At 31.8% G+C, this 16,113-nt stretch overlaps 7 protein-coding genes across 9 annotated transcripts in view; 1 reads left to right on the top strand and 6 right to left on the bottom strand.

The window, feature by feature from the left end:
• Positions 1-16,113, bottom strand: part of LOC125812543 (phenylacetaldehyde reductase-like) — a 186,777-nt gene that overhangs the window by 38,038 nt on the left and 132,626 nt on the right. The gene's annotated exons all lie outside the window — the stretch shown is intronic.
• LOC125812531 (probable NAD kinase 1) overlaps positions 1-16,113 on the bottom strand; it is a 129,195-nt gene that overhangs the window by 12,879 nt on the left and 100,203 nt on the right. The gene's annotated exons all lie outside the window — the stretch shown is intronic.
• LOC125812544 (phenylacetaldehyde reductase-like) overlaps positions 1-16,113 on the bottom strand; it is a 140,267-nt gene that overhangs the window by 26,894 nt on the left and 97,260 nt on the right. The gene's annotated exons all lie outside the window — the stretch shown is intronic.
• On the bottom strand, positions 3,716-4,093 carry LOC125812508 (photosystem II CP43 reaction center protein-like). The gene has a single exon (XM_049491985.1). The coding sequence runs from the start codon at positions 4,091-4,093 to the stop codon at positions 3,716-3,718; it is 378 nt and encodes a 125-aa protein (XP_049347942.1).
• Positions 4,324-5,836, bottom strand: LOC125812507 (rust resistance kinase Lr10-like). The gene is made up of 3 exons (XM_049491984.1): positions 5,787-5,836; positions 5,660-5,689; positions 4,324-5,462 (listed from the first exon to the last, which is right to left on the bottom strand). Exon 3 carries the CDS (start codon positions 5,407-5,409, stop codon positions 4,324-4,326), a length of 1,086 nt encoding a protein of 361 aa, XP_049347941.1. The 5' UTR covers positions 5,410-5,462; positions 5,660-5,689; positions 5,787-5,836.
• LOC125812506 (uncharacterized) lies at positions 5,906-6,751 on the bottom strand. The gene has a single exon (XM_049491983.1). The coding sequence runs from the start codon at positions 6,749-6,751 to the stop codon at positions 5,906-5,908; it is 846 nt and encodes a 281-aa protein (XP_049347940.1).
• LOC125812532 (rust resistance kinase Lr10-like) lies at positions 7,293-9,261 on the top strand. The gene is made up of 2 exons (XM_049492007.1): positions 7,293-8,057; positions 8,137-9,261. The coding sequence occupies exons 1-2, from the start codon at positions 7,640-7,642 to the stop codon at positions 9,255-9,257; spliced, it is 1,539 nt and encodes a 512-aa protein (XP_049347964.1). The 5' UTR covers positions 7,293-7,639; the 3' UTR covers positions 9,258-9,261.

The following is a 16,113-nucleotide window of genomic DNA, read 5'->3' as shown; positions in this document are numbered from 1 at the left end:
AAAAATGTCTCTTCATGAGATTGATGATTAGTCGAGAAAGCAACAATGACATATTCAGTATAATTTTATAAATAAAAATTTGAAAAAAATAATAATAATACGCAAATTTTATTCTTTTTTTTTAAAATAGAAAAAATATTTTCGATGAACTCTCTTTAAAAGGAAAGATTCCATCTAAATGGGGTCCTTATTTTTGTATTCAATTTAGAGATTCACAAATCTTATTATTGAATTATATATTGGAAATATAGAGTTTTTTATATTTCAAAGAATATTTAGAGGGGGTATTTAATAGGAAGAACAATATTTTAAACACTTGATTTCTTCCACAACCCTTATACTACTATAGTTGATTCCTTCCACAACTCTTAATTGTACATATTCATCATCATTCACATCATTAAAAAATAAACAATCTTAATTATACCATATTTAGATTCATATGTAATATTTTAATATTCTGATATGCATTCAAATTCATATACTATTAATCTTAATAAAAATAAACGATTTAAATTTTCACTTTATTAGTGAAGGTTCAATTCTTCGCCTTGTAATCTTCTTTTTTCATCTTCCCTTCCCGTGCCCACAATTTTAAAAGAAAAGAAAGGACCTAAATGAAAGGTCAATAGTGCATATAATATAACCATATAATACCTCCCTTTGTTCCAAGATAATTTTAGGATATTTTTCTTTACCAAAAAAAGGATATTTTTTATTATTCAAAATTGCTTAGAAAGAGAATATATATATTTTTTAATAGAAAGAGCAATGTGTTGACCAATCGAACTCTCAACAAAATATTTGACATAAACAATTTATTGACCAATTAAATGCATATATTCTGCTTTAATAAGGTCATTATCAACCACCCAATACAGTCTTGATTCCTGATAATAAATATTTTTTTTAAAAAAAATATTTAGTCCAACATATCACTTTGCATTCATATAGTCATATTTTTAGTTTACACTCATATAGTAAAAAATAAATAAATCTTGCAATAGTATTTATATTTATATGATTATATAATCAATGTATCTATTTTGTATAAAAATGTATTAATCTTGTATAATAATTTATAAAAGTGTATAACACATCACTAGCCACGCTACGATTTTCAATTACTACTTTTCTTCAAATTATGTCCAATTTTTCACCAAATGATTTCAAATTTTGTAGACAAGCTCCTTAAACTATTTTCATTGAGTCCAAACAACATTCTCTCCAAGTTTAATTTCTACTAGAAGTCAAATTTGAAATTTAATCTCTTTTTTTTCAAACCTTTTTAACTGTGATAAATTATCTTTTTAATTTTATTTTTATCACTTATATCTTACAAAATTACTACTCTAACCACGATTTGAGCTATAATAAGCACAATAACAAATCAAGTATGTATCATTCAAGAGACGGATACGTTAAATTAAAGTAGATAAATATGAAAGCAATCTAAGTTTTGAATTATATACCGTATGAATCAATTTGAGTAAGAGCTAAAAAAATATGACTCGTTTTGATTATAAATTTGAATCAAGTGATTGAGAATGTAAAAATATTTATCATCCAAATATAAAGGTGGAAATATATTTGAAATTGTAGGTTGAATAATTCAGATATGAATTCTTCTTCTTATAGGATATATTAATTGACTACATTTGAATTATTATTCTCTTGCAGAATATTATTAATAGATTTTGTGGACGGTCTCTTTGTTGATTTTCAATGTCTATTTTTAGATAATTTGGACATTTTCGTTTGTGGCTTGATTTTCAGTTTCTTTTTATAAAGGGGAAATAATGGATTTTAGTCTCTGTGTTATTTGATTATGCACATTTAATCTTCAGTTATTTGAAGTGTGCGATTTTGGTCCTTCAAGTTAACAAAAGTTAACTATTTAACAAAATGATTATTTGATTAAGGTTTAGGGTTTAGAGTTTATATAAATTATATTTTATATATTTTAAAAAAATATACAATTAGAATGATTATTTTCAATATATAAATTGATCTCATTTGCTTCTCTGTTTGTTCTGTTTTTGATTCATTAGCAACTCATCATTCGTCACTTTTCAATGGTTACTAATCAAGGTCAAATACGATTACATTAAAAGGGTTTAGTAGGTGGACATGCTCTTTAAAACTATCAATGGTGTCCTAACAACTTTCGGTCTTTAAAGAGAAAATAGCCAAAAGCCCCCTCAATCTATTAGCCAATTCTCAACTACACACTTATTCTATACGGGGGTCCTATTACCCCCTAAACTATTTAAATATAGAATAATCACCTCCCTAAAAAGTCATAACCAGTTTTTTTTCAAAGTTGTGCAGCACACGCGATGAATCACTCTACATTCATTTTTTTCTTTTTTTTATAAACCTAATCAAAATGATAATTTAATAATACCCTGTAAAATTATGTAAAGTTTCCATTTTTATCAAACCTGGAAATTAAAATTTACAAAAAATGCTTTCAAATGGAGATTGTTTTTTCAAAATACTAATGATTTCTTTAGAGAATAATAAGAGAAAATGAGGAAAAAATCTCTACACCAAATTAAAGAAGAGCAACTCCATAGCTAGTCTACATAAACTTTCAATTTGAAATCGAGCCCAAAAACAAAAATCCACAAATAAGTATTCACAAATGTGGAGTGAAAAACAAATTTGGTAAGAATGAAATTAGAAAGTGAAATTTCAAATTCACCATTGTTGGTTCATTGTGGTTTGACCTTTTTTTTTTTTTTGCGGAATTATAAGGGGTTTAAGAAAAAACTTGAACTCCATATTTGAGCTTCATATATGAAAGTTTCTTATGAGTTAGGTGATTGTTGTTGCTAAAAACGGTTGATGTATGATTAACTAAGCATAAATCAGTAGCTACAAATTGATTTGAAGCTCCTAGAGACGAAATTTAGAAGACCACCATTGAAAGACTTTGAGAAAAACTCGAAGAAATCATGAAATGGGTATAACAATTTTGTGATATAAGAACAAGGAAAGAATTACAAAAAATGAATTAATTGTATAATCTCCAATGAGAGACTGCCACATGGACTATTTGATTCAATTTTAGTCATTTTATGTCTTTTTGTTGAACCCCTACGCGCCTACAAGAGGTGTATTCACCTTCTTGGACAGGTCAGCGTTTAAGGGTCACAAATATCGAAAATAAAAAATTCAGAGGGATAATAGGACCCCCGTGAAGTGTAAGTGTGTAGTTGAGAATTGGCTAATAGGTTAGGAGGGCATTTGACTATTTTCTGGTCTTTAAAATATTTAACATTTAATTTTTATTAAATTTTTAAAAAAGTATACACATAATTCTTCAAGCATTTATAATCATCAACCCTTCAATTTATTTTATTTTATATATTTTAAAATAATCATTTTGTTAAATAGTTAACTTTTGTTAACTTCAAGAACCAAAATAATTGAAGGTTAAATGTGGCATAATCAAAACTGACTAAAATTGAAACTATGCATAATATAGGGATTAAAATCGCTATTACACATACCTAAAATATTGAATTTTCTGGTATAGTTATTTTGCAATCAACTAAATTGTGACTCTTTAAAATTAAGTCCCTCGATTTGGAACGATCGTCATTTACGCGCAATATTTTCCGATCTACACGCAACGTCGTTCCTGCCAAGGTTGTATGTCTTTTTTTCAACTTACTCAAGTCTAACCTATTTGTACCCCTAAGAGGCTCTAACCATGGAGCACACATATCCTAAAAATGCATGTTTCTCCTCCATAAATGCCTTCTTCGGTCGGAGAAACACCAGTAGGTCCTTGAGCGGACCCCACATTAGCCCCAAGACGTTGGTCTCTAACTATAAAAGTAAATGCTTGAGCTTGAGAAACTTCTGATCCAGTAGGCCCGTAAAATTCACTAGGATAAGCGGTATTATTGAACCAGAAAAAATAAGAAGCAATGTAAACAAAGACGGCTAAAGGCCCTAAACTATAAGATAAGTAAGCCTCTCCAGACCGTATAAGTGCGTGTTGACCCCATGTGAAGGGTTTGGTTAAAGATAGAAATAGACCGACTACCGAAGATATTCGTGTTAACTGTTTCGTTTCCATTTTTTCTTGTAGATTGTTTCAAATTCAAAAAGTTTAGGTTTTATACATTAATGATATACAGAATATTTATATAATCAGATCATGAATAAAATAGTTGCATGTAACAATGTTTAGTTAACATTGATTGGTAACTTCAAATAAAGTTCGAGATAATAGTAAGGTCTGTGTACACTCTACCCTCCCCACTACCCTCCCCAGATCCCGCTTTTGGAATTAAACAAGCAAAATCTTCAAGCAACAATTACATCTATTTTTGCAGATTTAGAATAACTCTCAAGCAACTTCACAGACTCAGTAGAGCTTATTGAAGAACTAATTAGATTGAATTCCAACGAACATGGTACCCGCGATTCAGAAGGCCTGGGAGGCGTTTGCAATGCTTGTAATTCGCCTTCAAGCATTTCCACTACTCTAGTCATTGAGGGACGATCCAGTGGATTCATTTGTATGCACCACAAAGCAACTAAAGTCAGCTTCTTTACGTCATCATGTGTCTCATCTAGTACTTCAATCTCCTTTCCCTTGTCAAGTTGATCATAAATCCAATGTGGGAAGTACTGGCTTGACATATCCTCTCTGGCTGCTGAGTTTGTTTTCAAGCCTAAGATATCAATGAGTAACATTCCAAAGCTATAGACATCTGCCTTATAAGATATTGGACCAATGCTTCTGTTGATCAACTCTGGAGCTACATAACCAATTGTTCCCCTGGCTGCTGTTAGAGTAACAATGCTCTCATCTGTCGGGTATGATTTTGCAAGACCAAAATCAGATAGTTTTGGAATGAAATTCTCATCCAAAAGTATGTTGTGTGGCTTGATGTCAAAATGTAGAATTTGGATGTCACAACCTCGATGCAAATATTCAATACCTCGAGCAACTCCAAGAGCAATTTCAAACTTTCTTTCCCAACTTAATAGTTCAGCACCTCCTTCTCGAGGTGTGATGTACTTTTCAAGGGATCCGTTAGGCATGAAGTCATACACGAGAGCATGCTTACATCTCTCAGCACAATAGCCAATAAGTTGTACTACGTTAACATGATGAATCCTCCCGATTGTGGCAACCTCGTTGATGAAGTCTTGCCCATCAGCTTTGGGCTTGCTCAAGATCTTCACTGCTACATTAGGACCACTTTGAAGCTTGCCTTTATATACTGAACCATAACCTCCTTGGCCTAGTTTCTCTTTAAAGTTCCTAGTCATCTTTCTTATGTTGGAGTTGGAATATCTAATTGGCGCAAAATTGTTCTCACCGTGCAGGAAACTTTCAATTGCGTCATAAATCGACAAATGCCTTCTTCGTAACTCAATCATTAGAAATACAACTATGCATGGGAATAGAACGATTCTTGCCACAATGCTAAGCCCTGTGTACAACCATTACAAATAAGCAAGAAAAATTTGGTATAAATAATTCTGAAACTGACTAATACTTCTAACCAAAGGTAGGATAATATAACCAAGGTGTTATGACTTATGTTACGTAGAGGTTATTACAATAACATCATTTCGACATTAGAATGATTTCTAGTAATAAATTTGAAAGACGAAAGATGTGACTTACCAGCTATGGGAAGTATCCATGGGATGATTGCTGCAAAAACACAAACAATGAATAACACAGTTAATCTAACTTGCAACTAATTACCGTTATATAAAACAGAATTGACAATAGAAGTACGACTGCTTACTTGCAAGAACGCGGAGAACATGTCTTTGACCAACTTGATTGTGGTCATCCAAAGAGAAAATACAGAACCGAAAAAAGAAAAACAGTTAAGACTTGCACAGAAAAATTACTAGAAGTGTCTTATATTCTAAGCATGACATTGGGAATGTTCTTACCACATGATGTTTTGAAGAATCTAAAATTGTAAGCTTTGCAGCTGACATCCACACAACGAACATCCGTTGAATTTTCACCATCACATCTATATTCAAGGGGGCACTTGTGACAGTAAACGTGACGAAACCATGAAATCTCAAATCCATATGCCAAAGCATTATGCAAACTTACAATAGAAATGACAGCATTTGCATCCTGAATACGCCATGAAGTCATTGACATGAGGTCTACACTACACCCGACTTTCAAATCGGATGGTGATAATTCAGTCATGGTTGCATACGTGTGTCCCTTAAATAAATCAGAAGATACATTGGAAGCATAACTCCTGTTGAGACAATTAGTGATTTCCACAAAAACTGGAGAATTTAAGGCAAATGGACAGCTGAAGAGAGTAATTGGTACTGTTAAATGAACAAAATCAGGCCTAATAATAAGATTAAAACCAAGAGGGATAGTGTAAAACGTAATCGAATTCTGAGGAAGAGAGCAGATAACTTGTTCTCTTATACCAGGATCTACAAGACGGATAGTGGAGTTAGCGTAATTGATGGCTTGAACATAGTAGTTCAGTGATCCATACCAATTATGTGGAAATATTGTGAATATGGCGCGATTTTCTTCACAGCTCAATTCATAATTTTCATCGCCGCAGTGCTTCGGATCACTTTTTAATCTAAAGGGATAACTGATGTTATGAATATGCCCACAACTAGAGGGGACACACTGCTGTCTCTGATCTGCAAATGGGGTTCCTGAGAGCTGCATGAATATGAGGATTGTAAGAAGAATCTTGGTTTCTCCAGACATTATATTTTATGGTTAACTGTATGTATGTGCCAAACACTGCAAGTTAGCAGTCAAGAAGATCTATGTTTCATCCCGGCCCACGGATACCAATGAATCCTAAAATGGCAAGTCTTCATGAAGTAAGGGAAGTCAGTAAGTCAATCATGGAGGCACAAAACTTTTTCTTGATTAATGAGTCAAGTCTTCATGATGTAAGGGAAGTCAGCATGATGCAAGGCACAATACTTTTCTTGACTAAATGAAAGAAAAATCCAAGCCGTTGTCAAGAAAGAGTGACATCTCTCATTGCATAATTCCTCATGAAGCTGATGAATATCCTTTGTCCACAACCAAGATATCCTCTAGAAGATGTAGCGCGTTTTCTTTTTAAGGTTAGGATGAGGACAAGCTAATGAGATAATGAGACCTGGTCCAATAGTTATTTCCAACAAATGCTTTGCAAGCCATTCCAACATAATCTTTATTTAATTATTACTGCAAACAGATTAATCCAAGTCCTCAACTCTAATTTGCCACTATAACAACAGCAAGTTTCCACTGGAACAAATTACCTGCTGCCTCCCCAGGTTTGGGGCGTGATAAACTTGGTATCAAAGCTGGTCGTGTCATAGGGAGTCTACAAGTCGTGTCAGTCGAGATGACCATCTTTTTCCTCTTGTACTTACTTTCCATCATCATGGTATTGTTGGCTATGGTTGGTGTGGAGCATATGATTGCAGAGAATCCAGGTGTGGAAGTTATGGCCCTAACATTCATTTTCCTTTCAGGCTTCGCCACCAGCCAGAATATTGTGGTTATCCAGGCTTCGAGTTATCTTGTGACCGCGAAAACCAAACCATACTCACACTTCCCAATTCACTTATACTATCTGTAGGAGATATTGATTATATGTCTCAACAGATTAGCCTTTATGATCCTGAACGTTGTCTCATTCTCAAGCTATTGCACCTTAATTTATCAGCATCTCCTTTCTTCTTCACTGTTGAACCTTATCTTACACTAGGTGATTTTTCAATTTTCAAATGTTCTGGTCTGCCAGCAGATTATCGGAACATAGGAACAGCTTGTGCCTCTGACAAAGCAATATTTGCTGTTTACTACTCTTTGGATTCACTCCCCCCTACAACTTGCAAAAAGATTCATGAAATTCTGTCTATTCCCTTGGATACAATTTACAGTCTGATAACACTCAGTTGGCTTAATCCAATCTGTAGCTACTGTGAAGGTCTTGAAAAGGATTGTGGCTTCAAGAACTATACTAAACAACTGACTACTCAGTGTTTCGATCGACCATTTACTACAAAAGGTATTGACAAACCTTTCTTTAATGCCATCATCATGTACTTCTCTTTTCCATAACAAAAAAATTGTGTTAATTCTGGCAGGCACAGTAAAGAAACCACTGATTGCTGGTGGAGTTATAGGTCTCATTCTTTTGGGAATTATTATGATGGCATTCTATGAGTGTTATAGCTCAAGCAAAATTGAAAGAGAGAATCAAGCCAGAGTTGAAAAGTTTTTGGAAGACTACAGAGCTCGCAGACCGACTAGATATACTTATGCAGATATTAAAAAGATAGCAAATCTGTTTCAGGAAATATTGGGAGAGGGAGCTTATGGGATCGTTTATAAAGGAACACTTTCGAATGAAATTCATGTTGCTGTAAAAGTTCTCAATGATTCTGAAGGAAATGGGAAAGAATTTATTAATGAAGTTGCAGCAATGGGGAAAATCCATCATGTCAACGTGGTTTGCCTAGTTGGCTTTTGTGCTGATGGAGTTAGAAGAGCTCTAGTGTTTGAATACTTGCCAAATCAGTCACTTGACAAGCTCATTTTTCCGACAAGTTTCAAAGATAATATCACCCTTACTTGGAAGAAGCTTCATGATATTGCTATGGGAATAGCAAAAGGGCTGGAGTATCTTCATCAAGGATGTGACCAACAAATCCTTCATTTCGATATCAAGCCTCAAAATATTCTGTTAGACCATAACTTGAACCCAAAAATCTCTGATTTTGGTCTTGCCAAGTTATGCTCTAAAGAGAAAAGTGTTGTCACTATGACTGAAGCTAGAGGAACCATGGGTTATATTGCACCAGAAGTGTTGTCAAGCAATTTCGGAAAAGCGTCTCATAAATCTGATGTCTATAGCTTTGGAATGATGCTACTTGAAATGGTTGGAGGGAGGAAGAATTTTGATGCAAAGGCGGATACTAGCCAAATGAACTTTCCCGAGTGGATTCAACAGCGGCTGAATCAAGGAGAAGAGTTGAAAATCAGGATTGAGGAAGATGATGATGTTATACTTGTAAGGAAATTGGCTGTTATAGGACTTTGGTGCATCCAATGGAATGCGACAGATCGGCCATCCATCAAAGTTGTTACTCAAATGCTAGAAGGAGATGGGAGCAATCTAACTGTTCCTCCTCCTTTTACAACAAGAAACACCACTCACGTTGGCCCTTCTACGCAAGAGTTGACGGTAATATCAGAACTAGAATGAATGGAAGCCTAACTTATGGATAAACTCCTGCATCTTAAGTTGTAATGGCATAGTCAGTACAAGTGGAGGTCTGAATTTTGGTATTTTCATTAGATATGTGTTTAAGTCATTATGTTTAGCTGCTACTTTCACAACTCTTTTCCATCCAAAATATGTATTGTCATGATTCTAAACTCAACACTCTCTCAAAAGTTGTTACATATGCAACATCCTAAGGGGTCGTTTAGTTGGCGGCATCAGCAAAATAATCCTAGTATATTATAATACAATATTTGATTAGCTGCACAACAAAGATGATCTCCACCATAACTAGTGCAACACTAATAATAGAATTACCTTTGAATTTACCCCATTCAGAGAAAACAATCATTAAATTTATGTGCAGAACATATCAGATACAATTCATAGACCAAAGAAATACCTGAATTGTCTCTACGGGTGTGTAGCCTTAACAATATTTCTTCAAGAAGGATATGCCCGAATCAAACTGTAATTGATGTGGGAGACATCAAGTTTCGGGTTTTGTAGCAATCAAATAATACAATTCCATAGCAAGGAAACAACAATCTACTTCCTTAATGTTAAGCATAGACCTCGAGTTTAAGGTGTGTAGTGTAAGTTTCTCCATCAACAGAAAAACTATATGAACAACATTCGAGCTAACTTTGCCTTCAGATAATGGACTACAGAAGTTCAAGAGCACCAGAATACATTGCAGATTGTACACTGACCTTTTAGAGTCCCTGCAAAATTAACATAATCTCTTTATTGGACGATGTTGTTACGTCTAAGGAGAGGCAGCCTATACCAGTGTAAACATGGCTATATGTTGGAATGGTAGCAATTGAACAAATAGAATTAATGCATAAACCACTGCCTCCATAGATGTTATCACAACATCTATGCAAACAAAATATGCTAGTCATATCCATCAAAATTTCTCGAAAATTATTCGTGTGACCAGCTAACTTTAGGTTCTTCAAACTTATCCCATATGGAAACAACCCACCCATTTCCAACTTGCTTAATTTCAATGAATACATGTACTACTTGGCCATGATCCCTTTCAGACATTTTATCAAACAAGTAGGAAACAACTCTTCTTGTTTCAATTCTAGCGATGTATTAAAGCATACACTGTACAAATCAAGCTCTCGAGGTTAAAGGTGTTAAATTTGACAAGATTCAAAAATGAATTAATGTGAAGATTTGATAGTTAGGAAGATAATTCTTTATTGGTACAAAAGTCAAGATAGCACATTTTGTAGGTGAAATTTAGGTGAACCATAAAATGGTTTCACAAGGTAAATCTTGACATTTTCTAATTCATTCGTAACACACCTCTCACTTCTCATCTTCAAATGCATTTGATCTTCTTTCTCTCTTGTAGTATTTCACTTGTATTCTTTTGGAGTGAAATACATATTGGTTGGTTGTGTCCGAAAAATAGGCAAAAGCAAACAAAAGTTTGCCGAACCTTGTTAATTCCTGGTGTTCTTTTTATTCACTACTAAAAAACTGCTAAAAACTACTAAGAGATGTCGTCCGTCGCTCTTTAATTAAAATAATTATTTTTTAAATTATTTTACTAAAAGCGACGGACTGCATCTCTTAGTCCGTCGCTTTTTTTACGGATTTTTGCGCTAAATATATATATAATTAATAATAATTTATTTAATATATATAGAGACGTCGTCCGTCGCTTTTTATTAAAAATAATTATTTATAAATTAAACAATAATCACGCTGTCCGTCGTTTTAATTTATTTTATTTTATTAATTAGTTTTTAAAAAAGCGACGGACGGCATCTCTTAGTCCGTCGCTTTTTGGTCAAAATATCTAGTCAAACATTTTTAAAAAGCGACGGACAACGTCTCTTAGTCCGTCGCTTTTTAATTAAAATATTTTTTTTTAATTTTTGTTTAAAAGCGACGAACGGCATCGCTTAGTCCGTCGCTTTTTTTGCGAATTTTTGCTAATTAATTATTTTATATAGATAGTGACGCAGTCCGTCGCTTTTTATTAATTTTAATTGTTTAATTATTTTTAAATTAGCGACGGACAACATCTTTATGTCCGTCGCTTCTTGGTCAAAATATCTGGTCAAATATTTTAAGAAAGCGACGGACAATGTCTCTTAGTCTGTCGCTTTTTGGTCAAAATGTTGGTCAAACATTTTTTTAAAAAACCGACGGACATAGAGACGTTGTCCGTCGCTTTTTTAAAAATATCTGCACTAGCAGACGCGATTTTCTCCATTTCTCCATATAAAAAACAAAATTGAGAAATATATTGATTTAATTTTTTTTAAATCATCTTCCGGAGAATGGTTTTGTGTAAAATAAAAAACAAAAAAAATTATAATACCGACTTCCAGATGTCAGTAAAATTAAATAGTATGTAATAAATTAATATTTTCAATTAACTTTAAATAAATCGTCCTCCGAATGACGGTTTTATATAAGTTAAAAAATAATTTAATATAAAATACCGACCTCCCGATGTCAATATTATTTAATTAACATGATTACTTTTTATTTATCTTAAAATTTAATGTGATACCTACCTCATGAGGTCGGTATTTTTTATTATATCTAATTGCTTTTAATAAAAGCGACATCCGGAGGTCGGTATGTTTAAAATATTCCTATTAATCATAATTTTTCTATTGTGCATAATATTAAAATTTCATTTTACACCTACAATTAATTATTCAAAAAGTGTAACAATTTTGTATATTTTTACAAATAAAATGTTAGAATTCATTAAATAAATAAAAAAATATCTATAATCCATATTTAGAGTATGAAACTGTGTTGATATGAATTAGGAGATAATTATACTTATATTTATAGAGTAATGTACAAATCATATCAGTCCGTCGTCTAATCATAAACTTAATATCTCATGTCATGATGTAGTAGAGGTGAAGAGCTAACATATAATCCATTCCAGTATGAAATGCGAGATAGTATTATTATATACGTTCGATCTTGAATGGATGTCAAGTGTAGTGATCACCTCCTAATTATGATGACATGTAAAGGATACTTCATCGGAGTATGAAATACGTTGATTAATTATATATATATTCCTCGAGTAGTTTAACAAATCAAGTCTTATATACTAGTGGTTCAGATATGAAATACATTATCAATTAAAGAAATACCGATGATCAATTCAAGGAGATTTATATATTAAATTTGATATTGATAAACTTTTGTTGATCAATAAAATTAAATTTATATAATTAGAAGGTATATAATTTAAATTTATAAAATTAACTTGATCGATAAATTAAATTTATTAAATTAAACTTTTGTTAATGTGTAGTTAAATTATACATATATATATGGCCAAACACATATACAACCCCTCTAACTTGTCCACATTTTTCATTTTGGCACTTTATCTTAGCCTTGTTCCATTTTAACCCTTGAACTCCATTTTTTATGTTCCATTTTAACACGAAATACTATTTTTATGATTTATTTATTTTTATATATATTCTTCAATTGCAACTTCTTATTTTAAATCGACATGTGTCATTTAATTTTAGTTAAAAGATTAAAAATTAACAAAAAATAATTCTTTTTAAAAATAATAATTTTTTTAAGAGTGTTATGTATTTTTGTGTGAAAAATAACCGACGAAATTGTGTTGGTTTTCTTTCTTTAAAATCACTGACAACCTAACAAAGTCAGTCGAGTTTTAACATTGTTTAGTAGTGTTATTAGCAATTAACAAGAGTCTTTTTTTAGTAGTGTTATTAACTAAGTCAGTCGAGTCTTTTTGAAGATGGATTTTTTTATTCGTATTGATTTATATTAAAAATTAAAAGTGAGTATTTGCGTTAAATTTAGATAGCCTAGATGATAAGAAAAAATAAACAAGTAATGTTATTTAATTTGATTGAATGTTTAAGAAAGAAAATCAAAGAACTTTCGTCAATTTATTTTCATGCAAAAATACAGAGAAATATCAAAAAATAATATTATTGTTTGAAAAAATTTATGTTCGTTCGCGAATGTTTAATTTTTTTAATTAACAGGCATACATCTGTTTTTTTTAAAATAAGAAATTGCAATTGAAGAACATAAATAAAAACAAATCATAAAAATTAGTATAAGTGTTAAATGGTACAGAAAAAATGTAGTTTAAGGGTTAAAATGGAACAAGGCTAAGTTGGAGTGCCAAAATGAAAAATGAGGGCAAGTTTGAGGGTTGTATATGTGTTTGGCTTATATATATATATGTATGTATGTATGTATGTATGTATGTATGTATATGTATATGTAATTTTAATTAATAAAATCAGCCTCAAGAGGTCGGTATATTTAAATAATTATTTTATTTAGATAATATCGACTTCACGATGTCAGTATGTTGACATCCAATTTTGACAGACCTATAACCCTTTCGGAAGTGCTATTTGGTTAAATACGTGTTTTTTTAAAACTATTCCGAGTTTAAATTTTTAATCGATTTTGTCTAAAAATTATATATTTTAGTTTGCATGCTTTATAAAATTATCGTAAATATTATTAAAATATTTTTAAAATTATAAGTAAAACTCGGAATAATTATTTTATTCAAATGTTTTAAAATTTAAGTGATTTTTATTATATAAAATGTTATAATATTTGTACTATTTTAATTGGATAGCATTTCTTTAATTTTTCTCGAAATCATTTAATTTTTAGCCCATTCTAATCTAATTCCTTTCAATTTTAGCTTTTTCCTTATTCAATTCATTGCAATTCTAGCCACCTCAATCCAATTTCGTTTTTGAATTATAGCCTCTTATATCAATTTTAGTTGCAATTTTAGCCATTCATTCATTGCAATTATAACCCTTTTTGTCCAAATCTTGAAACATTAGTTTAAATCTTAACCATCCATCCTTTAAGTGAATCCTAGATCAAATCCTAGCCGCTCATCTTAACTAATTCAATGGCTCAAATTAAATCTACCTAACCTTCCTACTTTGACCTAAAAAAAGACCAAACCCTCTAATTTTGAAAACTCATTCTTTTCTTCTCTCTCAAGCAGCCCAGCCTCCTCCCGTCGCCCTCCTCCTGCCGCCCTCATCTTCTCATCTCTTCTCTCCTTGCTCCCTCCCGTCTCTTCTCACCGGCGAGAACGGCGAGACAAATCGCCGCCTCTCTCTCGTCTCTCCAATCAGCGAAAGTTCGCTGCTCTGTCTCTCCCTCAACTGCTCCGGCCAGCGAGCTCCAAGCAATCAACATCAGCAGCCGGTGAGGAGAGCAACAACATCTCCGGCCAACTGACCTCGACCTCGACCTCGATCCACTGCCCTTCTCCTTTAATTGAAGGTTAGGTTTTCATAATATTATTTTTAATTTCTTTCAATTTGAGTATTGAATTTGTTAATTAGTGTATTGAATTAGTTTTTTTTATTGACTGTTAGTTTGATTGATTGTTAGTTAGTAAGTGAATGATTTAGGGGTTTTTGATGGTTAGTTTGAATTAGGGATTATTTGATTGTTAGTTTGTGTTTGTTGATTGTGAAATGAAAATTTTAATGTTGGGGTTTGTTTGAATTAGGATATCTTAGGATTTGTTTGAAATTCGGTATTTCTTGAGTTAATTAGTTTAATTTTGGAATTGTAAGATTAGATTGAATTAGGGTATTTAAGGAGTTGTTTGAATTTAGGATTTTAGCACTAGTTAGATTTTGGGATTTTAGGACTAGTTTGAATTTGTGATTTTAAGACTAGTTTGAATTTTGAATTTAGAACTAGTTTGAATTATTATTGAAGTTGAACTTAGAATTTGAACTTGAACTTGAACTTAGAATTTGAAGTTAAACTTAGAACTTGAACTTGAACTTAGAATTTGAAGTTAAACTTAGAACTTGAACTTGAACTTAGAATTTGAAGTTAAACTTAGAACTTGAACTTGAAATTAGAACTTGAACTTGAACTTAGAATTTGAAGTTAAACTTAGAACTTGATGTTGAAATTAGAACTTGAACTTGAACTTAGAATTAGAACTTGAACTTGAACTTGAACTTAGAACTTGAAATTTGAGTATTGAATTTGTTAATTAGTGTATTGAATTAGTTTTTTTATTGATTGTTAGTTAGTAAGTGAATGATTTAGGGGTTTTTGATGGTTAGTTTGAATTAGGGATTATTTGATTGTTAGTTTGTGTTTGTTGATTGTGAAATCAAAATTTTAATGTTGGGGTTTGTTTGAATTAGGGTATCTTAGGATTTGTTTGAAATTCGGTATTTCTTGAGTTAATTAGTTTGATTTTGGAATTGTAAGATTAGATTGAATTAGGGTATTTAAGGAGTTGTTTGAATTTAGGATTTTAGCACTAGTTAGATTTTGGGATTTTAGGACTAGTTTGAATTTGTGATTTTAAGACTAGTTTGAATTTTGAATTTAGGACTAGTTTGAATAATTATTGAAGTTGAACTTAGAATTTGAACATGAACTTGAACTTAGAACTTGAACTTGAACTTGAACTTAGAATTTAAAGTTAAGCTTAGAACTTGAACTTGAACTTGAACTTAGAACTTGCACGAAGAATTTGAACTTGAACTTTGAACTTAGAACTTGAAATTAGAACTTGAACTTGAAATTAGAATTTGAACTTGAACTTGAACTTATAATTAGAACTTGAACTTGAAATTTAACTAATTTTAGAACTTTTCGTGCTAGGCAACTGAGGAAGCTCAACATTTAAAAAAGTTAATACAAGACTATATTGCTTCTTTCATCAATGTAGGAGATAAGGTTGGTGCTTCTAAATTTCTAAAGTTCAAGTACAATTGTTTTCAATAATGTGTTTGTGTCCATCTAGTATTGATATTTAGCTTTAATT

Source organism: Solanum verrucosum, unplaced genomic scaffold, assembly GCF_900185275.1.
Source record: "Solanum verrucosum unplaced genomic scaffold, falcon-dt-bn FXZP01000120.1, whole genome shotgun sequence".
Taxonomy (NCBI): Eukaryota; Viridiplantae; Streptophyta; class Magnoliopsida; order Solanales; family Solanaceae; genus Solanum; species Solanum verrucosum.
This window is presented reverse-complemented; position numbering and strand designations above follow the sequence as displayed.